Source organism: Anas platyrhynchos, chromosome 5 (assembly GCF_047663525.1).
Source record: "Anas platyrhynchos isolate ZD024472 breed Pekin duck chromosome 5, IASCAAS_PekinDuck_T2T, whole genome shotgun sequence".
Taxonomy (NCBI): Eukaryota; Metazoa; Chordata; class Aves; order Anseriformes; family Anatidae; genus Anas; species Anas platyrhynchos.
Window position 1 is genome coordinate 53,880,794 of NC_092591.1, and position 24,317 is coordinate 53,905,110.

Consider the following 24,317-nt stretch of genomic DNA (forward strand, 5'->3'; position numbering starts at 1 on the left):
CTGCTTTTTGCCTTCCTACTAATCTGAAGAAAAGGCGAACAGTGAGAGCATCAAAGAACAATAGTGTTTATTTAAACCTGAAAAAAAAAAAAAGAAACCAAGTTCAGCTCCCTAGAGTTTTGAACCTTTGTTATGAGAAACAGCATCACAACTTCAAAGTGAAGTTAGGTGACATGCTGAGGCAGTAAGCTCCTAGAAGGCCATCAGGGGCCTGGAGGGCTGGAGCACCCTGAACTTGGCCCATGCAAGGTACAAAGAAACCATGGTTTGCAATGAGCCTTTGAGTCACACAATGAAAGTATCACCTGGCAGGGCAAGATGATAAGTGGAGGAGAGAAGGAAAAACAGCACGTACCTGAAAAGCCATCCTACAATTCAATTACCAGTGAGCAAGACCAAGGACAGTTCTAAACAGAAACCATGACAATAAGACGTAAAGGGCTGAGGCCTAACTCTTCTAGACCTTACATATACTGACACTGCAAGAGAACTTGGACAACCTGACACTGCTCCCCTATTTCATATGGTCTCTCAGCAAAACATGTGCATGGGAAGGCTTGGAAAACCTTAACAAGCAACAGTCGTATCACTGAGTGAGATTAAAATGCTGAGAAAGGCTACTATCAGGAATTCCTGGCTATACAAGGATGGGAAAGTAATGAAGGACACCGTGAATACAAGACCTTAAATAGCTACACAAGAAACCCACAAAATCACATGAAGAACAGCCAAAATCTCCTTTTCAGAAATGCTGAAGACATGCACTTCCTTTCACTTAATTTGAAATCACAAATATTCAATGCTCCTGGAAAAACACAATTCAGAAGTCACGTCACCGCTGATCATCACATACCAAGCCAGTGACGTGTCTGCAGCATTCTGCAGGGATCTCCAACACACGTTATAGACTTCATAACAACTTGAACATACTCACACTAACGTCATCACTCAAAGCAAGCCTCTACATTGCCAAGTGATACAGTGCAAAGGGGAAAAGACTGGGGTTTGATTTGCTGTCATCTGATAGAGCCCTAAGAACACATCCATGTCAGCTCTTTACCGCTAAGTTCACACCAGCTGCCAGCCCTAGGTGCACACCACCCTCACACAGTGAGCTAAGGGGAGCATCCACACCAGAAGTGGGGTACCCCAGAAAGTGAACTCAACCTCGGCTCCCTCAGCAAACAGGGTGCTAAGCTCAAGTGCATGCTGCAAGACTGCAGACATCCACACAGCAAGACTGTCACACTGTAAGTGTCCGAATTTTCCAAAGCAAGTTCACACCTAAAAAAAAAGACATTAACTGAAGCAATATCACATGTTAAAAGCAAAGAACATTTGTGGGGACATTGGTCTATCCCTGTTCTAAACTCCTCACCTAAGTTCAAGGCCCCGGATACCATTTCCACCAGCTCATATTGAAAAGGAAAAGATGAAACAACACAAGACAGAGAAGGAAGAAACACCTGTCTAATGCACCACCTGCTTTGGCGAAGTCATCCCGATTATAGCTCAGGTCCTTAAGAAAAGTGATGCTCTCAATCTCTGGATTGTAGCGTCGAGATGTCTCCAATAACATCACCTGAAACCAGAGATCAGGGATAGATATACTTGACTTGAATACAAGAAAGAACATTGCAACATTGATAATTTATTGATGGTTAGAGCATCACCAAAGGGAAAAAATATATATAAAAACTACACTTCTCCAAGAGTGCTTCAAAATTCCAGTGTAAATTCTACTGCATCCTTTGCACTGTTTCCTTCTGGGAAGGGAATTACTTGCTTTCCACTACCAAGGCTCTTGCCTCATTCTCCTCCATGGCCCTTTGCCAAGAGGGCCTGGCACTGCAGTAACAGCCCCATAGCTGTTACATAGGTCTTTCAATCTAGGATGTAAAATCAGTTCTGCATGTGGGTGCTCCAAACTCTTTCTTCTCTTCTACTACGCATTGTGGTGAAGCCAAACTCTCACCTCTATCGTAGATGTCTTCAATAAAGCGATCTGATCTTCCCTGGTGAGGTCCAGGAAGCCGGGCAGTTGCTTGGCAAAGTCCACAATCTCTTGCACAGAGATAATTGCAAGTTCTGTAAAGTGAGCAAAACGCTGCTGCCTCGCTTCACGGTTATTAGGGTCAGGAACTTGGGGCCATGGCTGTCGGGATCGAAAGAGACAGTGTGTATATGTGAAAGATGGAGAGAGAGCAGAAGAATGAGAAGATAAAGTGAACAGAGAAAAAGAGACACATTGGATTATTAGCCTTTGCTATTCACAGAATGTTAGCCCACAGATACAACACCTCAAACATTTAAATTCCCCCAAAATGCTTCACCCACAACCTCAACTCCCCACACTTCCACTTTTTCTTATCACGGTTCCGCTGGTAAGAGTTATTACCGTCACTTTGAGCCTGTCTGTGAACGAGCGCTGGTTGCACTGCTGCTGAGCGGCCACGAGCTTCTCTATCATGCTTAACTGTTGAGGCGTCAGTTTGTGGGAAGGGCTTGGTGGGTGTGGAGGGTTTGGACGCACCACGACTGTCCGAGCCTGATCGTCCTCCTGTTTCTTCAGCTTCTTCAGCCGGATTTGCTCTTCAGACAGAACATCTAAAATAGAAATGGCCAGAGATCAACCTTGACACAGGGGAATGCCAAAAACTGCACAGAGGGTAGCATGCAGTGGGTGGAGAGGCAGAGATTACAGCTGCTTGCATCTGGCTTATCAGAGTGTACATAATATAGACAGCAGGCAGTGATACCTATCATTTGTTTCTCCCTCTTTTTTCCACTTTAAGTTGTTAAGTTGTTCCATTGCCTTTCTTTTAATCATACTGTACTGCAAAACGTTCACAAAGGACAGTGAACACATGAACCTCCCTTCATGCTGCCCTGCAGATGTCAGAAACACATCAGTGGCTTTTCCCCTTGAGTGATTCCCCAGAATATCATATTGTAACATATTCCAAGAGGTGATTTCTCCACATCATGATGTGTCCATTACATTGTTATATTATCCTGTTATTTTGTCTTTTCCTCACATGGCTAAATTAAGAGTTTGTGGCGTTTCATCTTCCTCTTAAGACGTCAAAGTCAGTACTGGATGGAGCTTGAGCATGAAAGGACAATTCTCTACACAGCCCATCTGCAGCAGACTGTAGAGCAGTAACAAGCAGCAAGATGAGTAATTAAAGGATAGCTTTACATAAATCCTGCTGAGGAGGAATGCAAGTCTTTCCAGAGCAGGGCTGGAAGCCTTCTTCAGTCACAAACTCAAAGGGTGATGCCATTTAGTTTTAACGTTGTAGGGAATAAAACAAGCCAGAGGCATGTGTTATGAAACGTCTCACTGAACCAACTGCTCATTAGTTCATTTAAATAGAAAGACCTGTTAGAGGCCTGTAACTAAGTTAACTGAAGAACTTACTGGTTTGAACGCAGGTAAGGTTTGTTGTGTCTTTAGGTCAAAGCTGTAAAAACTATCTGCAAGCTGTATCCAAGCAAAAGGAGACTATCAGACATACTTGGATTCAAGGATTATCTTCAAGGTCACCCCCATGAGCTACTGATCAATGAACAAAACGCCAAAAATGGATTGACTGGAAATTAAACTTCAAAAACAGAGAAAAAAAGCTCGACCTTGCAAAAAAATATTTAAGAGGTGCTGAAAAAGCCTTTGGCCATTTTTCATATAGAGGTAACAAGGAAACATAGGTGCTCCCCAAGAAGGCAGGTCCCAAAGCAGAACAAGTATACACTTGCACTTCTCAGAAGAACTGTGTTAAACATGAAGGCAAGAAGTAGACAGCTATTGTGAAAGTGTGTTCTGAGGGGCACAACACACAGGATTGGAGGGAAAGCCAAAGAACATACAATATTCAAGCTGAGAATGAACCTTTATCCCAAACTTCCAACAGCAAGGGTGCATATGTACGCACACACATGCAAACCAGAATTCTAACGGCAAAGGTATTCAATCCAATAGCCATATTAAAGGTGACCTGTAAGATTGGAGAATGCCAGTCACAGTATGAGTTTGAAAAGGGAAGTCATTGATTCAGGCAATTGCAATCTTAGGTCTCAGATGCATGAAGAATTTACATCCAAGTTACACAGTAAATATTGGAGAACCCTGAAAACTGCCTATGTTAAAGCTCGTACACCATGCTAAATTCAAAATTATCTGAGTTACTCAGTTTTCTATGAAGATGATATTTAATCTCATGGTGCACACTGTTACAAGAAAGATAAATTGTCTGTGAATAGCTTCAGTCTGAGAATTAGAAGAATGTTTCCATCAATTAGAGGGAAGTTCTGAAATGACCTTCCAAGTGAAACAGTTGGAAAAAAAAAACACTCCGTTTTTGTCAAGATTAGCAAGGCAAATTTCCAGTGAGGATTCATGTTGACAAGAATTGCCAAGCAGTTGATAATAGCAACCCAAAGGTTCCTCTTGGCATAATTTCTCTGAGCTGAAGCATATCCTCTGTCCTCACCATAAGACAACAAGTAAACACCAAAACACGTAGAGGCTCTCTAATATCTACCTGTAACCAAAGAGTAACACAGTGGACAGACAGCCTCACTACATAACTTTTCAAATACATCTGTTTTGTAGCTCTCAGGAGCGAGGGGAAATGGTGCAAAGTCAGTATATATAGAGCTGATGCAAACCACTGCAGCAAAGATACAGATTACATGTTAGATGTGCTGTGTTTCAGCTTGAAAAAAATGAAAGCACATTTCCTTGCTGCAAGTTAACGGGGCTTATTCTTTTTGCACAAGTGTATTTTGAAGATGTTTCTGAAATACTCTGTGTTCCTCACTGCTCTGAGTACTGGATGGCAGAAAAAGAGACTTCACACAGAATTAGTATTAACTGAGCGTCCATTTAGCCAGTCTTGGCTAGAAGAGAAGGATGAAACCTAGGTGTCATGGCAGAGGATTGCTGTTCCTGATATGCAAGCAGGAATACTCTTGAATATTCAGAAAATAGCAGCCTTATGACTCCTGTGAGAAAAATAACTGAGCTCACTAACGGCCTCAACAAGGCTGGGTCTGCACAAACACAGCTGCAGCACTGTGGTGCTGCCCTTGACTTCTGTCACAAGGCACATAGGGAAAACACCTTCTGGCATTCAAAGAGCACGGTGACAAACCTCACAGTGCAGACCACGAGCCAGACAGAAGCCCAAGTTTACTGTGGCAGGCGACAACATACCGAAGAATGTGTAAATCTTAGTTGCGAGTCTTTCCCCTGATGCCATTCTCCATGAATTCTTACAAAACAGTGTGTTCAGGAAACAAAGCAGGGCTCATCAGCACAACAGTGTTTTTTCACCAACAGACACCTCTCCACGTAACGCCAACTAAGCCCTCAGTGACTTCCCAAATGTAATCCAGCATGCCGAGCGACCCCCCAGCACTCACACCGTCTCCTTATTACACCACCCGTTGGCCCCCAGCCCACTCCCACAGCACCACGGTGCGCCCAGCAGCACCCCTGGGTGCACTCACACTGCTCCCGCATGCCCGCCTCCTGGCACTTGCGCAGCCGGCACTCCTGGCACTTGCGGCGCATGTACATGTCCATCTCACACTTGCCGCCGTTCTTGCAGACGTACTGGGCACCCTTGATGACGCTGCGGCGGAAGAAGCCCTTGCAGCCTTCGCAGCTCAGCACGTTGTAGTGGAAGCCGGAGGCCTTGTCGCCACACACGCTGCACACTTCATTTCCCAGCATCTTTGGGGCTGGGCCCTTCTTCCGCTTCAAGGGGGGATTTTCTATCGAGAACAGCATCAAGAAAAAAAAAAAAATCACACATGGCATTTGCAACTGACTGTCCCATTCCTCACAGTTACTGATATCCTCATCCAAACCCACTATCTCCCAAACATATGGATGAAAAGATCAAGTCCTCCATTCCACAGCCTTTCCTTCCGGGCAAGTATATCTTCTAAAAGAAGTCAAATACTGACATAATCCAAACAGTTTCATGCTAAATGTATAAGCAGATATAGCTTTGCATTTGATCCACTTAAAAACAGGCAGAGAGAAAACTTGTTCAGGTCAGACATTCTTCTGCACTTCCCATCAGCGGAATGACACTAAGCCATGTAAGAAATTGTGACAAAAAATCTGAGTGGAAATCCAAGATTGCACAGAAAATATATTTTTTTCTTTTTTTAAAATTCACCTTCAGTGTTCTAACTTCTATTCTCTGCCATACTCATACACAAAGGTAAAGTAAAATGGTTCGGCAGTCAAACAGTCAAAGAAAAACAGTACCTAAACTGTGGCACTACAAACAAAACAGACTGAGTAGGCAATCCCCATAACTAGAACACCTGGGGAAACCTTCAAGATAGAAAACGCCAACTTCATGGAGTTAGGGGCAAGGAGCAGACGAGCACTGCATGAGCTCTGGGAACCTTTGGAACCCCACAGCCATAATTTCTTTTTCAAGACACCTCCTCCTGACTCCTACAACTAACGCATTTCCACATTGACAGTTCATTTACTAAACGTGGTTACGCCATTTGAAACACTGGGCCTTTGCTACTGTCTTGCATTTTAGATGGTCTTGTGCAGCAGCTCCCTGTTCTTCCTACATCATTCTTAGGGATCTGAATCTTGTCACCAACTGTACATTGTGAAAACATTTTTAAGACTGTCTCACTTAAGAGCACACTGTCTCTCTTAAGCATTCTACTCAAATGTTTGCTGAGGTTATTTGCGTATTCCCTCCCTATTAGCCATCTCTGTTTTCATTCCAATAATTCTAGCCACGTTGACATCTGGCACATCTTCCTGCACAGCTCAGTGCGTATAATTCTTCTGTCAGATATTATAGATCTTTCCATGACAGATGTTCATAAAGATCACAAACAGCACAGTCTTGATACGTCTCCAGATATGTTTAGATATGCCTGGAAAGCCTTTATACTGCAGTCAATTTATAGGGTTTGGTTTGCAGGACAACGCTGCTGCATTTCCTGATCAGCACCAAGCTTACAACAGCATGGTTCATTTTCATATTTATGGTTTTAATACTTCTCTCTTTATTCTCAGCTTTGGTTACTATTCTGCTCAGGTACCCCAAATAGTAAACAGCTAGGAAGTTTTAGATCAGTCTCAGCAATTATTATTAGTGTTCTTCACTCCATATTGGTTTTCAGTCTTAAGTATCTTGGTGTTGATTTTCAATCCCATTGACTTTACTAAGGTCTAGAGGTCATTCATCTTGGCCTGCACATCTCATTGCAGACTGGACAGCAGGAAAATGTCAACAGAAAGGTTAAGTCTCTGATATTCACCTCTCTTGATTTACTGTACTTCTCTTCACACGATCAGTTACAAAGAAGTTGTGCAATGCCTATTATTTATCTCATATTACTTAGTCCCTTAATACATATGCATTAACTGGTGTGATAACTTTGCAGAAGTCTCAAATCCCATTCACGTTTCTGACAGACAGCAGAGTAAGCCAATGACTTCCACAAGTTGCACCTGTTCAGTGCATACTGGATTTCTTCACTGTCTTTAAGGAGCTACATAAAGGCCTGATAACCATCCTTACAATTGTTTTATTGAGACAAATATACTTATTCTTCCATCTAAAGAAACTATTTTCCAGTTTTAACACTAGCCATTTTAGTTATACAGCTTATTACTGCCATTTTGTGCAACCAAAGATCAAGATATATCAAGCTTAAACCCCCCTCTGGTACCTTGGGCTCTCATTACAGTCCTCCTTTAGTACATACGCTATTTAATCATTTTCCTCACATTTGGTGATGCTTTTTCTTGCAACCTTTGCATTTTTTAAGTTTGAAGATATAGGATTCTGTGTGTCAATGACAATTATAACTGCAAAACTTCAGTTCTCTTTCCTGAGACATTTAACTTCCGTTCCTTGTGGCAGATTACTCTGTTTAATTCTGGTGCCTGTCTTTTTTTATGCCGTGTAGCTTCAAAACATCATGGCCTATTATGTCTCATTACTGTGAATACACACATGCAGGAGAAAAAAAATGTGTAGAGGAAAACTCTACTCTCCTGTTATATGAATCTGCAAGAACCTAGTACTTCATTGCATCACTAACCCTTGTGGGACTGTCACATACAGTAAAGCTTTGTTGTTCAGCAGTTTTTGATAAGGCAAACAAAAAGAACTCCATTTTACTGCCACGGACCTTGCCTCCAGGAGGTCAAATAAGCAAAGCATTCAACACGTTTATCAGCTGTATAAACCTGTTCATCTTCAACTACCAGTAAAGGATTCTAGTCTTAGACACTGGGTGCCTCAAGCGTAGCAGTAATCACCCTAAAATTTTGTTAAGTGTTAATTCTTTTTGCAGCTCAAAGAACGGAATTCATTTAGCTTGTGTGGATTGAATAAGAATTTTTCCATACCTGCATGCTCAGGGGGGTTCTCTGAGCCAGAGAAGAGTGAAAGCCCTTCCTCCTCCATCTCAAATACACTTGCCACCCTCTTCCCATGATCTTGTGTGCTGAGTTGAGTGGGACCCATGGAGGCCACACAGGAAGGGCTCGCTATAGTCTCATTGCTGCAGCATGGTTACTGCAGAGCAAGAGGCAGCAGGCGTCTTCCTTCAACGTCTTCGGTTTCTTTCTGCTACTGCAAGTCAGAAAGGAAGTACCTGTGAAGAAAAACAGATGCAAAAGAGGCAAGAGTTCAGCTACTGAGGCTGTTAACTCCCCAAAGCTATTACAAACTGCATCACAAGCAAGATTGAGATTTTGTTTCCTTATTTATTAAAAAGGGACAATTAACTTTATCAGTGTTTATTCCCTTGAAACACAACATTTTAACAAACTGTGGTAAAGGTACAAGGATTAGCGCACTCAGACACAAAATTGTCTGTTTATTGCCAGAATATTTATCAAAGCAGGACACATCTCTGTTACTGCTACCACCACCAGGGGAATTGAGCGCTGACCCCTCCCAAAAGTGTGAAAGGGAAATTCCAGACTTTACAACGGGTGGCCTTTGCTGAAGCTTCCAGTAACAAATTACTCGTTACTGCCAGTTGTGCTGGATTTTGTGTCACGCACTGCAGAACACAAAGAAAATTGTAGAAGATAATTTTGACACAACGATTTAGCAAAGACTAATTTCCCTATTACTAGCAACAGCCAAAGGCTATGCCAAAGATCAATGATGCATCAAATATGAGGATTACAAATCCTTCCTGGATCTACAAAAAGAACTGAATAGCCAGCACCACACCTAAGGGAAACAACCCTTATGCCACCCTCAGGAAACAGACTCAGCACCAACCTTCTGAGGATACAGCACTAACTCCACGCTACAGAACCAGAACCTGGAAAGTGAATCCAATCACTATTTTTCCCAAAAGCTCTGCACCTGCACAGAAAAAGCCTTACCAGTTTGACTGCACAGACTTAGTGAAACTGATGTAAACTGCTAGTGTAAACACGCCTAATCTGACTAAGCATGCATTTAGACCAGTTGATCTCAATTCAGTGATTTATCAACGCAAGCTAAAGGGATTAACTGATTTAAAAAGCAACTGTGTTAAAGGCCTGTACCACTTTAACTTGACCAGTTGAGTTTGGGACCAGAGGACTGTGACTCTCTAAAAGAGAGGAGGTGACAGAAGGCTGGGCAGCAGCCCAAATACGAACGCATCAGGTAGCCAGGGGCATGCTTCACACACTGCACTGCGGACTGGGAAAAGGCAGAGGACTGCTGTCCCCAGTCCCTTCTTCCCTCCTGTATGTTTGGACCAGACCACGAAGCTTCTCTTGGAATGACAAAGACAAAAGCAATAGTCCCACAAACCACCCCCTCCCAGGACTCCGAGAGCAACAGTCATCAAGTATAAATCCAGTCATACTGTCAAGCCTGCTGGACTCCTGCCATGTCCCATTACACTCCGGCAGATAATGAATGCAGGTCTAAAAAGCCACAGGACGTATTAATTTATGTGACCTTTATAAACACAGACTCAGACCGTATAAGGAATTCAAAGCTCTCTTCCCTTTGGTGCACGCAGCCCTGAATCACTGGCAAAACAGACCATCTATGATGAACGCAGTGGCAGCAAATACGAGATTCAAAGCCATAGGAAAAGTAAAAATCCTAATGTGGGAAACTGCTACATAACAGATCTGATTTGCCAACAATTCAAGAAGTCTCATAGTTCGCAAAGGAACAGAGTGGCCATCACAATCAACTTTAAAAAAAAACTCCACAGTAAATACTGCAGCCTCATGGAGAGGCACAGAGCACCACTTGGAGAGAGGAACTTCAATGAAAAAACCCAAATGTGCCTTGTACTCCGAGTCCTGTGTAAGCTCCTCATTGATGCAGATTACCAGATGTCTCTGGGCACGTTTGGGCACGAAACAGTGAGCTAAGTGTACTGCCTAGATGCATCTCCACATTCCTTTAAACCACGCAAAAGATTCATTCAAACGGTAATTATTGTGGAGAATGAATCACTACCAGCAGCACTGCAGTGCTTTTTGAAGCAAAAGTTTGATCCTCCAGCTGAGGCATTGAGTGACTGAGCTCAGGTCCTGCTGCATCCCGGCCATAAGCTGTGATGTATCCCGGAAAGTAAAAAGAGGAGGGCGCATCCTGATGGGATTCTGAAACTCTCATCCACGATTGACATTGCAGGAGTGAAACTTGCTGTCAGCAAGACATCTGGAGCCCAAAGGGGAGTTTCTAAAAACACACAACCACAAGACTGCAGACTTCCTGGCAATGTCTGACTAGTCTGCAGTTAGCACCAGGGAGGGGAGTATAAAGCTGCGTGCACACCCAGGACACGGCAAGGGGCAAGGCCTATCAGCCACTATCTTCGTGCTGCGAAACCAGCCCACATGCTCCTACCTCCTGCACCAGCTTCCCTAGCCTTCCCCCAGCGGAACAGGCCAGACAGGAGCAGGGCAGATGAGAAGCCTCTCCTACGAGACAGCATTTTTTAGTTTTGTAGCTGCAGTAATAGGCTGTGGAAAACTGACCGAACTGCAAACAGCAGCACGCTGGTGGGGCTAGGTAAAGAAAACTAAATCAGCATTTTCCACACAGGCACACATATATATGAGAGGCTATATGATTAGGCCAGCAAGTCAGTTTTCGTAGAAATATACAAGAATAGTTTCCAAATGACTAAAACCCTTGAGTTCTGTACTAACAGCCACGTTATTAGAGGTTCGTATCTCCCAATTTGCACCACCACTTCAACTTGAGATAAAGAAGGGTAATGCAAGCTCTAATTGCAAAAGGGAACAGAGTCTTCCTGACATCATCTGCTGTGCTGCCTCCCACCGTCTGTCTCAGCTTTATTAGTTTTAGAAGCCAGGACTGGCCAAGTGACAGAAGATGGGGCAATCACTTCTCTCTAACATAGCATCCAGGGCAGAGAAACCTAGTGAACATACTCCAGCGAGGAAGCCCATACAATTCTCTACCAGCCCTTGCCACTCACATCTCAAACAAGACACTAAACACCTCCAAAATGTGTTGCCACCAGGTTCTCCCTACTCCATTTCTTCCCTCTCTCTTCCTTTTCTGAGACAACTGAACAACTCTGAGACTGGTGGTTTCAACATCAGTGCTTCTGCAACAGAAAATTCTGTAACAAAGACCAGAGGTGGCAGCCCTGGCTCTTGCACTTCATGTTAACTGCCAGAAACCTTCATTACTTCCTCCAGCAACAGCCTTGTCTCAACCCATACACTCAGCTGAAAGTCTTCTTCCAAGCCCAGCTAAAGCATTTATGCACTCTTCTGGAAGTCTTTGACCTGGCCTGTCATCAACAGCCACAAAGCTGCAGAATATGCCTCATTTCTGTCCCATACTCACAGAGGGTAAATAAAGGATAAACGGTAAAGGCTCTGGGCAGCACAGCACATGGATAAAGAAACCAAGTGAGCCAGGTGCAGTTATTGCGACTCCTGCTAAAAACATCCGTCCTCTCCCTCTCCTTGGCATTTCTTCTCTGGTGCTTTCTGGGAGAAGTATAAAAGCCAGGAAGCAGACCAGATGCAAGTGCATCTCCAGAGAACCTGTACTGTGGAGCGCAGGAATAATGGGAGGAATAGCACAACAAGCCTTTTACCTCCAAGCACTGGAAGCTCCGATGAAACAGTAGCTTTTTAGGAAGTTTGCGCAAGCCTCTGGTATCTTTCAAAAGAAGAGTTACTGGTCAGAGTCCTGGTAAGTTACAAAATCCTATAGCCTTCTGCCAAGAAAAAAATAAATGGTTAGGTTTCAGTTCCAAAATGAATCACAAGTGCGCTCTCTGCAGCACGTCAGCATCAGCAGAAGAGACCTTGCATTTATATTCTTGTGTTAACGTGACTGTGCTTGTGTGTCACACACCTGCGTGGCAACAGGACTGGGTTTTTTTGGAGGGGGCATAAAAAAGCAGGTTGTTGGTGAACCACTGTGTCTGATAGGAAGGTTTATCTTTCACAGGTACTTAAAACAGGGATATAATTTGGCGTTTGGGGTTCTAAATGCATTGTGACATGCAATAGGAGTGCTGGCACCCATTCTGGAACTACCTCTGTGAGCTGGGTCAAAACAATGCTTAACAGTCTCTGCTGAAATCTAAATGCACAGTGTGTACACCACTGGTGCTATCTTTGGTACCAAAAGTTGGCTGCAGATATAAATGGCTGAGGGAAAAAAATAAACATGGTCGGACTGACATTTCATGGACCCTACAGCACTAGCAGGGAACAAAGCCCCCCAGGAGACACTGCTGTTCCAATTCTTTCATGAGGACTAACATAACGCTCTTCCTATCCCTTCTCTGGTGTGAGAATTTTCACAGAATTCCCCGAAGAACAAGGCAGTACCTTGCAGCTGGCCCAGAGAAACAAAAGAAGAAACATCCTAGCTCATTCTTCTGCAACATCTCATTTCTCAAGAAGTACCAACACAACTAAGAGGTCCATAGGAGGGTCAGAAGTACGTATATAACAGGTTTCGCTTTGTAAAAAGTGGAAAGAGCCACTTGTACCTTTTAGAGCAGAAAAAGAAATCTATGCAAATCTGTCACGTTGAGGGAGAAAACACGAAAATGCGTGCAAAGCAGTGCAACAGGATAGCATAAGGAGTAGTTCTGAACATTATGTTTACAAATAAGGCAAAGAACTGTACCGTGACTCTGAGGAAAAAGAAACTAGCTGGGCCCCAGCTGTAAGAGCCCAAGTTGCCCAAGTGCGTGGCACTTGCCTGTGAACCTTATGTGCTGCTGCCACCTCTGGTCCTACCAGCCGCTCCTAACCGTGCAGCCTGCTCCACTTAGGTCTCCTGTCCCCAGTGATACAGTCTTATTCCCACCTCTGCCTCTCTGGCTCTGAGAGCCCCCATCCTCTTACCTTGGCTCCGACTCCTGCTGCTGACCAGCTTCCTTACTACCCGTGACTTTGCTGACTTGTGGCGTGAGCTTTGCTTATGGCATTTGTCTCTTCCTTTGAAGTGGTGCATCCCTGAATTTGCTTGAGCTCTCGCTGCAGCACCCAGCTCTCATGGTGAAGCCTTCCTATGGGCTGTGCCTCCACCCCCGGCTTTCGTCTGGTCTCAGCACACAGCGAGATGTCTCCTAACCTGCTCAGCTATGGATGCCGTGGCAGTATTCAGAGGACAACAGCCAAAGTGACTAACAACCAGACAGACTAAAATATTCCTGTGTGTCACTTGGTCAAAAGAGTACAGGGAAGAGAAGCAGGAAGGTCTAATGATGGTGTACAGCAGGATGGGAGGGATTATTCTGAAAGATGGATTCCACCTATTCCTCGTAGACTTGACAAGGAAGGGACAGTCAGGCTCTTACAGGCAAACCTCCTAATGCTGTTTTTAGCTCTCTGAGACTGGAGGGCAGACTTCCTAATCTTCCTTCCAAAATCAGACTTTTTATTACAACAATGCAAATATTTCTGCGGACATTTATCAATCTGTATCCTACGTGACTTAGATGCTCCTGGCGTACAGAATATGCCTCTATAAGCAAACGACTGCAGCAGCAGAAATTGGAAGCCAGTTCCACCCACCTCAGGGAAAAAAAGAAAACAGGAGTGAAACAAAAGAGAAATCTTTCTCCAGTGAACATTTGCAAATTGGTTAGAAAAGTGAATTAGGGTCCTAAGCCACAAATGTACAACCAAACAGAATACCCTAATTCGGAGCAGAATCAGCCCCAAGCACTTCTGCTCTGTTCTGCATCAAAAACCAAATTCACTGCATCTTCACAACACAGTATGTGTTTCTTTCCCACACAGGGCAATTTGGGAACAGAGCTTCACAAACTGTCCCTGAGAAGACGACAGAATGTGCTGACTGCAAGAACGCCCAAGAACTTACAAGTTCTGCAAAAGAGCTTCTCACCCCAACAGCAATCGTTTTGCAAGAAGTCAGCTCTTCCGTTCACGTCGCATCCAGCAGGAGATGCTCCCTCCCCTCTCTCGTTACCTGTCTCTCATTATTCCTTGCCTGTCAAAGGCTGAGGTTTGGGTTTTGCCCTCGTCTTCACCTCTTGGTTTCTGCCTGATCAAAGCGTGCGGTGTCAACACAAGGAGCTAGGGGAAAAGAGTTACACCGTGTCTGCTTTCAGGGTGGGTAAGATCCTGAAGTGGGCCGTGCCTTTCTGCTTCCTCCCTCCCTCCCCACAGCCAGATGCCCTTGATCCCACAGCTGAGAGGAGAAGGGAGGTTACTGCCGTTCATTCACACCGAGCACAGGGAGCTCGCGCCTCTCTTCCTGTTTGCACCGAGGCAGCAGTCCCTCTGACAAAGGAAGAGAGTAAGAGGCAGAAAGGGAGAGAGAGGACAGATGCTGGTTAGAAAGGACAGACTCTTTCCTGGTTAATTACCTGGAAATGAATAACAAGTGCTATCAGGCCCGATGCGTCCACCTTGCTGACATGAAATTCCCCTAAAGGCCATTGACACAAGTTCCCTTGAACTCTGGAAAACAGCACGAGCCAGGCCTGGGTAACAAAGCTCGTCCCTTCCACTCCTCCCAGGCTTTCTACTGTCACCGCCACCTCAGCTTTCAAGCTTCTGGCTAACCTAGACTACAACCATCCCCCAAATGGCAAAAACTAGAGCACGCACTGGGTTATGGCAAAGTGATAAGCCATTTATCCCCAGCTCTGTGCAGCCAGGTGAGCTGGGGACTGGTGCCCCAGCGTGAGGAGCGGGCAGAGCCCTGCCACATGGAGCGCCACCGACTTGTGCGGCACCTGTGGGGGAGAACAGGAGCAGAACTTGCTGTTCGGGGCTGAACTGCAGTAATCCTCAGCATCTGGCTGCAAATCCAGCTCGAACCGTCAAATGACAGTTTGACGCTGCTATCAGCATCGACCTTCAGATGGCAGGAAGCACGATTGAGGCTTTGACTGAAGCTTCAAACAGGAAAAATCCCCTCTGTGCTCCTCCCAGGAGGATGGAACGCATGAAGCCGAGCAGCTGCCCCCTCCTGCTATCACGGGAGCAAAGGGCAGCTCCCTGCTGCTCCTCGGGAAGAAGGGCAAGGAGGGGATCCAGGCTGCAGCCCCGTCCGTAGAATGAATGGTTGTTAGCACCAGCAGTAACAGCAAGTTCCCCCTGTGGAAATTCTCTTTATAAGAGCAGCAGCGTTCTTCCACCAGTGCCACTCACAATTTCCCCATGCAAATTAAGCTAGCAGCAAGTCTTTTTTTCCCTAAGCATATCTACACCGTGGCAATTTTGCTTTGCTTGTTTTTCTTCCTAGGACACCTGCAACAGCTAGCACAATTCTTCTGTACTTTTACCCACACCACCAGACAAAAATCAATAAATAAATGAAATCATACTTGGAAAGTATTCAAGCAACCTAGGAAACTTCCTCTGATGAAATTATCTGCTAAGCAGCAAGACCCTGCTGTGGGAAACCAACGCTGAGCTGTTTGCAGCTCGCTATTTCTGCTGCTGACCTGCTCTTATGCATCCCACGTGCAACAACAGTTCATCACATCCTACTGAAGGCTGGAAATGAGAACAGATCTCACCTCAGTTCCCTTCTAAATGCCACTGCATGGCAGCACAGAAAACACAACCGGAGCGTCTGCTGTCTCTGGATTCTCTCTCCAGCTTTATACAGCCGCCAGTACCCTGTTCTGCAATAGCTACCCAAAATCTAACAGCCAGCCATTCTTTAAAGTTTTCAAGTAACAGCTTCAAGACGTAGTTTCCTCAGCCTTGTCAGAGAACATGGCCCAAAAAAAAGACAGGAAATACCCAGCGTCATCTAGATCAGAGGTAATGGCAACAACTAGCTAGGTTCAAAAAGCCTGATCGTGTTTCTTTTTGTTTGTTTTCTTAAATGGGGCTTGCACTGAAGTGAAAAAAATAAGAGTGAAAGAAACCTGTCTCTCCAGCCAGTATGGAGCACTGCATTGGCACCATATTGCAGAGAGCAGAACAAAACTCTACCTTGGAGTCTGTGTTCCTCCTTTACGACCCCCAGCCCCACAGAGGTTAGACCTCTGCTACAGGGAACACAAGTCTGAGGGATTTGGGATGTTATCCCAATGCTGTCTCCAAACTGGAGAGAGACCAGAACTAAGAAATAAAACAACACAAGAACAAACAACAAGGATGACTACCTAAAGTAACAACCTGATAGAGGACGTCAGGGAAAAGGACTAAACCCAGTCCCCAGCCAGTAAGAGGATCAAAGAAATTATGCCTAGAGAAGTTGGCCTTTTTCTGCATGCAGAAAGCGATAATGATAAATAATAACAGAATGTACTGCTTACCTGGTTGTTCCCTTAAAAATAATTTAATCTCCGCAAAACCCTACGAGGTCAGGGAATAACATCTGACTGCCGATGCCTATTCTAACCAAATGCCTTTAGCAGCTAGCAGCATTAAAGGGAAACCTGCTCAGCTCGCCAGCTTGTCTCAGTCCATCTCTTCAACATCAGCATCCCAAAGTGCTCTGAGCAGGAACATGGCCCAGTCCACTGTCAGCACTGAACTGCTGCTAGAACAGATAACAGCAGTAAGAAACAGCAGCAATGTTTTACCAGCAAGACAAGATGACGAAGGAGAAGTTCCCAAAGCTGTAAGATGAATCACAGCAAAGCCTGAAAGAAAACTTAAAAGCACTCAGCTCGCAGGCTCTTACCCAGCCCACACTCTCTTTGACACTGCTCTCCATCCTCTAGCAGATACGGAATAAAAGAACATGAGGCAAGAGAGGGAAGAAGAGAATAAAGGAGCGGGCTGTTAATGGCGCAGTTGTTTGTTCATCGTTCTGATTTCCTCCTTTCCTCCCACCCCAAGAGCACTTCCATCAGCACGCTGCACACCACCGTAACCGGAACAGGAGTGTTTCTGGGAAACAGCCTTTTTATGGAGTATCTGTAGAGCACTTAGTATCCAAGCACCATCCCACCTAAAAGCATCTATCAAAACAAATACTACCGCTCAGAGGCAAAACAGAAATACAGTACTGGATTGCAAAACAGGCAGGAAAATCATTAAGATTCCCTTAAGGGCAGTAGGGGAAAAGCGGCGTTTCCCATTCATAGAAATCTCATCCCTAGATGTAGCGCAGAGGGCAGGAATAAACAACAGCACTACAGAAATACCCATATAAAATAGATCCTGGGACCGGGTCTAAATTGCTTCAAAGAAAGCTTGACCATTCCACGTGTTGGCTTATTCCCCACTCATCCATTACCTGCGATGCATTTTGGCAAGTTTTGCTACCACTGCTTTTGAAAAAAGGAGAGAGGAGAGGCAGGGCCTCCCACCCCACAGCAGATCTACGCACCCAAACCTACATCACCAAGAAGACTGCAGCCGAGCAGGGAGAGAGAGGAGAAGTAGTGCCAAGAAACACAGTAAAGACTGGCATCGCAGCAGGGTGCAGGTCAGAAGAAAGGACCATTACGGGCTCTGTCATAAGGCAAACTTGCCCTGCTTTTGACTTTACTATTCCAGGCCCTGGTCTGCACGGGCTATTTTTGCTCTGGGGGTCATTTCTGCTGAACACTTCCAAGGTACAACATCAGCAGGATAAGGGAGGGAATTATTTTCCTTTTTAAATAAATCCAGAGAGTGAAAGCTACATGGGAAGGGTTAAAGGCCTGAAAATGAGAGAAAGAGGATCCGTGTGACAGGAAGGGAGCATGTGAGAGGGCGTGTGACAGCCTGAGCGGCAGAATGTGTGTGTGTGTGTGTGTGTGTGTGGATCTCATTCCCTCCGAGGCTCTTGGCCAAATGTGGAGCTGAACTTTCTGCAGACTTTGTCCTGCCAAGTCATGTTCCCTTCTCACACGGCCTGACATCACCACAAATGCTCAGCTGGAAAACAGTCCAGAGCCGGACAGAGTCCGGGACTCAAACAGCAGCCAGTGAAATGGCCGCGCGGGCGGCACACCCACCGGCCGGCACAGCAGCCCCGGGTCCTGCAGGTGATCTCCATCCAGAAAGAGCCCTAACGAAGCACGAAAGGGCTGAGGTGCTAACAGCCCGATGCTTTTTTACAGCCCCAAACAGGTTGAAAAAAAGCAGAACATAACCATGAGATTGTCAGGGTTTGTCATAAGGAACATACTGCACGGAGCCCACTCCGTTCCCAGCTCCTGCGCAATGTTGCCACGAGGAGGAGGAGGAGGAAGCCAATGGCAGAATTCACAAGCAGCCCACGGAAAAAAACACAAGCCAGCGGTTCTGCCCAGCTTAATGCCCTGGCAGGGGCTGTATGAAGCAAGCAAGCAAACATTGCACAGGTCAGCGAGCTCCTACCACCCAGCCGGTCAGGAATAGCTGCAGAGCCAAGTTCAGTTCTGGAAAACGTGAGCACGTGTACGAGCAGGCAGCAGGGCTGAGCCAGCAGGTGGCTGGCCTTCTTCTTCTGCTCCTTGCACCAAGGGAGGAGGGTGGGGATGGCCGCTGATTCTGGGACACTGCAGAAGGCACCACCCAGAGCAAGTATCAGGCAGTACCAGTTGGAGTTGATACCGAAGTGAGGCAGGACAAAGTCTCCAGGCTCTCCTTGGTTTTACCTCTTCATGCCCAAACTGCTGTTAGAAGAAGCATGATAGGAGAATAGTGCTGGTAATAGAGAGAAAAATCATGTTTTCTTCAGGAAGAGGTTTCTGCATTCACCACACCTGTGCTAATTGAAGAAAAACAAATAGCAACTTGGCAGCTTTCTACAGACCAAGGGAAAATTTTTCTTCAGTCCCACGTAACCCAGCAAGTTAATCCCCTTCTTCTCAGACACGCTTAGATAACAGGAGCTACACTGCATGACCTAAGCTCATCTGTATGTTATATTTGAAAAGACTCCTCACAACTCGTGTTCCCTCTTCCCTCACTAAAGGAATCCAACACCTTTCACCAGCGCAACTTCGCCTGCCCATGCGCTATACAGACCTTGAATCACAGCCCTAGGGCTTCCTGCCCACACCTGCTGATGCCCAGGAACGTGTCCCTCACCAACTGCAAACACAGAAGCCATCTGTCACATTTCTTCCCAGCCCTTCCACCGAGACCAGAAAACTGTTCCTCTCCCACAGAGGAAGGGGGAAGCAGTCGATGAGCAGAAGAGCAGAATGGCCAAGTCGATACCGGGAGGCAGGACAAATTCTCCTTCAGCTTCCTGAGCATGCAGCTGGGCGAGCTGCCCTGCCTCGGTGGCAGCACTCCTGCAAGCTGCAGCACGCTGGCGAGGGCTCCATGTGTGGATGCAAGTCAAGGCAAGAGCCACCAGGGCAAGCCTCAAAGGTTCTTGTAGCGCAGCATCAAGTGCCCGCAAACATTCCCCGTGGGTGCTCAAGGAGCCACTACATGTGCGTTATCTGACAGCGTGACAATGGAACAACGTCCAGGAAGTCACTGCCATAGCATGTGGAGTCCTTTGGGGACTGGCACATTTCTGCATGCATGGCCCTGGCAACCGAGACACACCACAGAGTTGTTTCAGAAGCCTACCTCTTTGCCCTCGTTTCATAAGGGCCCTAAATAGACTGCTTAAATTCCAAACATTTCTGTTTAAGTAGCAATTTACACGCATTTGTCCAAGCTTACACTCAGTAAATTTGTTTTCTAAAACAATGAGAAATTATGGTAAAGCCTAAAACAATCATTACAACAAAAGCAGGAATGCTCTCCAAGCAGAGAGAGCACACGGTTGCAGTGGAATGCTTAAAGAACGTGATTCCTAAACTTGAAGAAGTTCTTAAGGCCACGGAACCAGAGTCCACTGAAGTACCGATGGAAAAAGGACAGAAAGATTAGTTTCATCAATTTGATTATTAAATTAGTTCAGTTCACTGAACGCTGGGGGAGGGAAGCATAAAAGAGGGGGGAGATGTTTTCTCTCTTCTAATCTCTGAATAAAAACAACACAAGGGAGGATGAGTTATGCTCATTCTAAGATCTGGAAGGACACAATGACCAAAAACAACCAGTCCGTTTTGCTGAGTACAGATAACACTGCCTTGTTACACTAAAACAGTTTCAACAACAACACACTCCAGCAAGCATATTTTCTCTTCAGTATCGAGCCCTTGATTATAGTCTAGTTATAAAATATTTAGTTTTGCATGTTTCTAATTTGACCTTTTTATTCAAATGCAGTTTTGCACAAGTCATAAGGAAAGGAATTACTCATCCAGTAAAACCAAGTGACTATTTTCTAACATAAACATTTACTGTGATATAATAGCATAACGCGGATGCATGTATACACTATCATCCTGCTTAGCAAGAAATATTAATAAATTAGCTTCGCCAATTAGAAGGTACCTTCCTTTTAGGAAAACACCAAATGCAAAACCAGGCTTACGTGAATAACTTAAATCACCCACCGAGATTTAAAAGCAGCAAGTTGGAAGCCTGGCTTTAAACCACTCAGCTTTGTTTGTTTCACAGCTGGCCAAGAGAGCCCCTCTCCCCAGAGAGGGAATGGATGCCACTCCTCTGCCCCATTCATTTCAAGAAATTGTACAAGTTTATTTACCTATATATATATTTCTAAACCTTTGAATAAACTACAGAACCTAATATGCCAGGGAACACCTACTCTCTTGTCAGTCATCTGCTTTAGCAACCAGTGCAATACTCACCGAACATCTTTTATTTACATCCCAGAGAGGTATAATTCAGCTTGGCTCTGCAGCACGGCTTTGAAAGCCCTTCAATCCTCCCATCCCAGTTCTCCCGCTTAATCCTACAGACAATGGCTTTGGTCTGATCAAAACAAGAATTAGATTTCTAATTCTCTAACATCGTTCTCTCCATTTCACCATCAACTTCACACTAATAAACACGTATTTCCCTCCCCCCTTCCCTTAAACACAAAGGACAGGTTTTTCACTCTGCCCTCCTATGTGCACTACCTGAATTAGCCTTTGCCCTCCCCAGATAAGACACTTAAAAGCTTGGCAGCGTAGATTTCAACTCACGTTACGAAATGAGGCTGCTATCACCTTAACATTTTCTTTTGGACACTCCATAAAACGAGTGATTTTACCTTACAGGAAATCTGGTTTTGAGATCTCCAGGTCTAAAACCGCAAGCCACGCTGGCTCCCAGGATGGCTCCTTGTTAGCGAGGACACTAGCAAGGAGTTCGTCCATGCTCCAAAAATTGGAGAAAAAAGATATTTTGTCTTAAGCAGCAAGTCACAGATGGCCACCACCACACAGGGGGGCTAGAACTTTTAACAGAGAAACGAATGCCAGAACACGTAAAGCCTGATCTAATTTAACAATATCATACCCATCAGTCAAACCAAAGCTCGTTCCAATACAGCTTGCCAGCTGCCGTAACCGCAGTGGAAATGCTGGGTCAAACGTTGTACTTACATACGAGCAGAAGCAGAAGCATGACCAAGTTGAACCTGTTTGTGGCCTAGATGCAGAACTGTGCCTGACTGCAGGAAGCACTCCCCTGAATTCCCTCCCAAGATGAGGCTCCTTCCCACGGAGACGGTTTCCACAGCAAAGAGGATGCAATTCTGCCTTCCTGAATTATCATGCGGTGAGGAACACAGGGTAATACTCTGCAGCAGAGCAATTTTCCCCAGTGAAACAAAATATCTGCACATGTTAAGTTTCACCTCAATTCTGAAACAGTTGCTTTGCTCTAAGATTGTCAGATCTGCAGGTCTTACTGCTGGGGGGTTCCATCAATCTGACAAGTTTTCCTATTCGATATACAAAGACTCACAGACCTGTGGCAACCAGACTTTCACAGCAGCTGCTTCCAGAGCAGCAAGCAGGATCGCCCTTCAACATGTTCAAGACAAGGCACCTTATATTCTATATTCTTCCCCGGGAACATGACTTCTGGAAAACAGCAACAGCTAAAGGCCTTAAAATCAAAGCTTGACATTTTGAAAAAAGTCCTTGCTGATAGCCAGATGCTCACATACCAGATCCAATTACAAAAGATACAACTTTTGTGGCCTGAGACCATTCCCACTTCTAAAGACCGGATCGCACGTTTAAAGACAGCAGAGCATTCATCCTTCTCTCTACCAAAGAATGAGCGCTCTGAGAGTCCTAAGGGCTATTCCTAGAGAAAGCACCCTTCCTGAAAAACTTCTCTGAACAGAGATAGCAGCGCTGGAAACACCACTCTCCCTACAGGTGTGAGATGGGGATGAGGCAGCAAGCCACACTTGCCCAGCAGTAACTGCTCCCCAGCGACAAGGGTAACCCAAGGCACACGGCCAGGATGCAACAAGTCAGTGATAAAGTTTCCTGTTTGTTAGTTTTTGCTTTTTTCGGATTAGGCAATTTATATATAACTAGGCCCTGCTACAGTACTTCTGCTGTTCTTCACTACACAAACAGCTGCGGGGTTCCTCAAGGAGCCACCGAGCTCCTGAGCAGCTCCACACTCTGCCTCGGGTTTATTCTCCCAGCTATTTTGCTGGCCTCCTTCTGCAAAGAAGAACACACATGTGTAAACACAGGAGAAAGAAGCACTAAGCTCCACACCAGATTTCGACAAGGGATTAGGCCGGCAAGCCGGGCAGCCTGCTCTCAGGCCTTGCAGCAGGAGGAACCTTCTGGTGAGCACGTTGCAGGCGTGGTGGCAGAGAAGTGTGGCAAGGCCAAACTCCATCTTGCCCTGGCACAATGTGGACCATGTCCAATGCCCTCTTCCCACAGCCCAAAGGAGGGAAGGCGGAGCTCAGCAACACACGGCTGGAATTCTCAAGCCAAATCCGCTCTCTTAATTAGAAGGGGAGACCACTACTCGCTAGGGGAAGGAGCAAACAGCTTTTCCCTTTTCTGCCTGCCCTCATGTACGGCCTTCTCCCGGACACCTGGGGAGCAGCAGATGCTCCACGTTCCTCAGGACGAGCAGCAGAGCTCAGAGGATTGTCTTCCCTGCAAACATAACCTGCAGTCATAGCCAGGAACTGGCTGACACACAGTGATCCAAACGGTTAGTCACGAATGTGAGTCAGGGCTGGAGACTCCCGCAGAAGAAGCCTTGCAGTGAGGAGCCCAATGGTGCCTTTAGGGGAAAAAAAAAATAAATAAAAAAGGCAGGGGGGTGGGAAATCTGTGTCGGAAAGTATCTCTCAGCAGCGATCCGAGGTTTGTTGTGCTGTAACAAAATACCTGTTGCTGCACATCTCTGGACCTCAGCACAACATGTGGCAACGAAACGACACACAGAGAAATCACCACCAGCAGAAGCCCAGTTACCCTCTCACGGTGCTGTGTAAACTGATGGCCCTGCAGATGAGCCTGCGCCCCGGAAAGCTTGCGATGCAGGCTGACAGGACGCAGCGGGTGAAGGGGACAGCAAAACGCTGAGCTGAGCAGCGCAGACAAGGACAGGTGACGAGCAGGCACAAAACAAGCAAACACCTCCCCATCCTACACCCTGAAGCACCTCCAGCAGAGCTCGGGGCTCTCTGGGCACACAGTGACCGCCACAATCACCCGACCCCTTCCCACCGCCTGCCCCATCCGCTCAGAGGGAGGAAACCTTTTCCAGCGCTGTCCCAAAGCAGAGCCCTCTCTGCTCTGTGATCCCAGTGGGTGAGCGGCTCCTTCCTGCGCTGCCAGGGCCCCGTTTCCTTCCAGCACCTTCCAGCGCCTCCCCAGCCCCGGGAGGAAAGTTACCGGTGCTGCTGGCCCGCCACTCCGACCCGGCCGCCCACGCCACGCGTGTCTCGCCCCGCCTCGCCCCACTCCACCCAGCAGCCGCCCACTCTGGGAAGCTTGCTCTCGGTGCCCACCAGAGCAAGCCCCCGGTGCGAAATCCACCCTGAGTGCTGCGGGAGCGAAATGAAAGCTGGGGT

At 46.0% G+C, this 24,317-nt stretch overlaps 1 protein-coding gene across 4 annotated transcripts in view; it reads right to left on the reverse strand.

Annotated features, from left to right (window-relative positions):
- The window catches only part of NR1H3 (nuclear receptor subfamily 1 group H member 3), a 29,563-nt gene that overhangs the window by 4,268 nt on the left and 978 nt on the right, over positions 1–24,317 (reverse strand). The window contains exons 1-6 of one of the 4 annotated variants that reach the window (XM_005028714.6): positions 24,002–24,143; positions 8,414–8,661; positions 5,515–5,781; positions 2,399–2,607; positions 1,976–2,155; positions 1,483–1,582 (exon numbers count right to left, since the gene is read on the reverse strand). In XM_005028714.6, the coding sequence (XP_005028771.1) occupies positions 1,483–1,582; positions 1,976–2,155; positions 2,399–2,607; positions 5,515–5,781; positions 8,414–8,531 (874 nt within the window). In that variant the 5' untranslated portion in view covers positions 8,532–8,661; positions 24,002–24,143. 4 annotated transcript variants of the gene reach the window in all.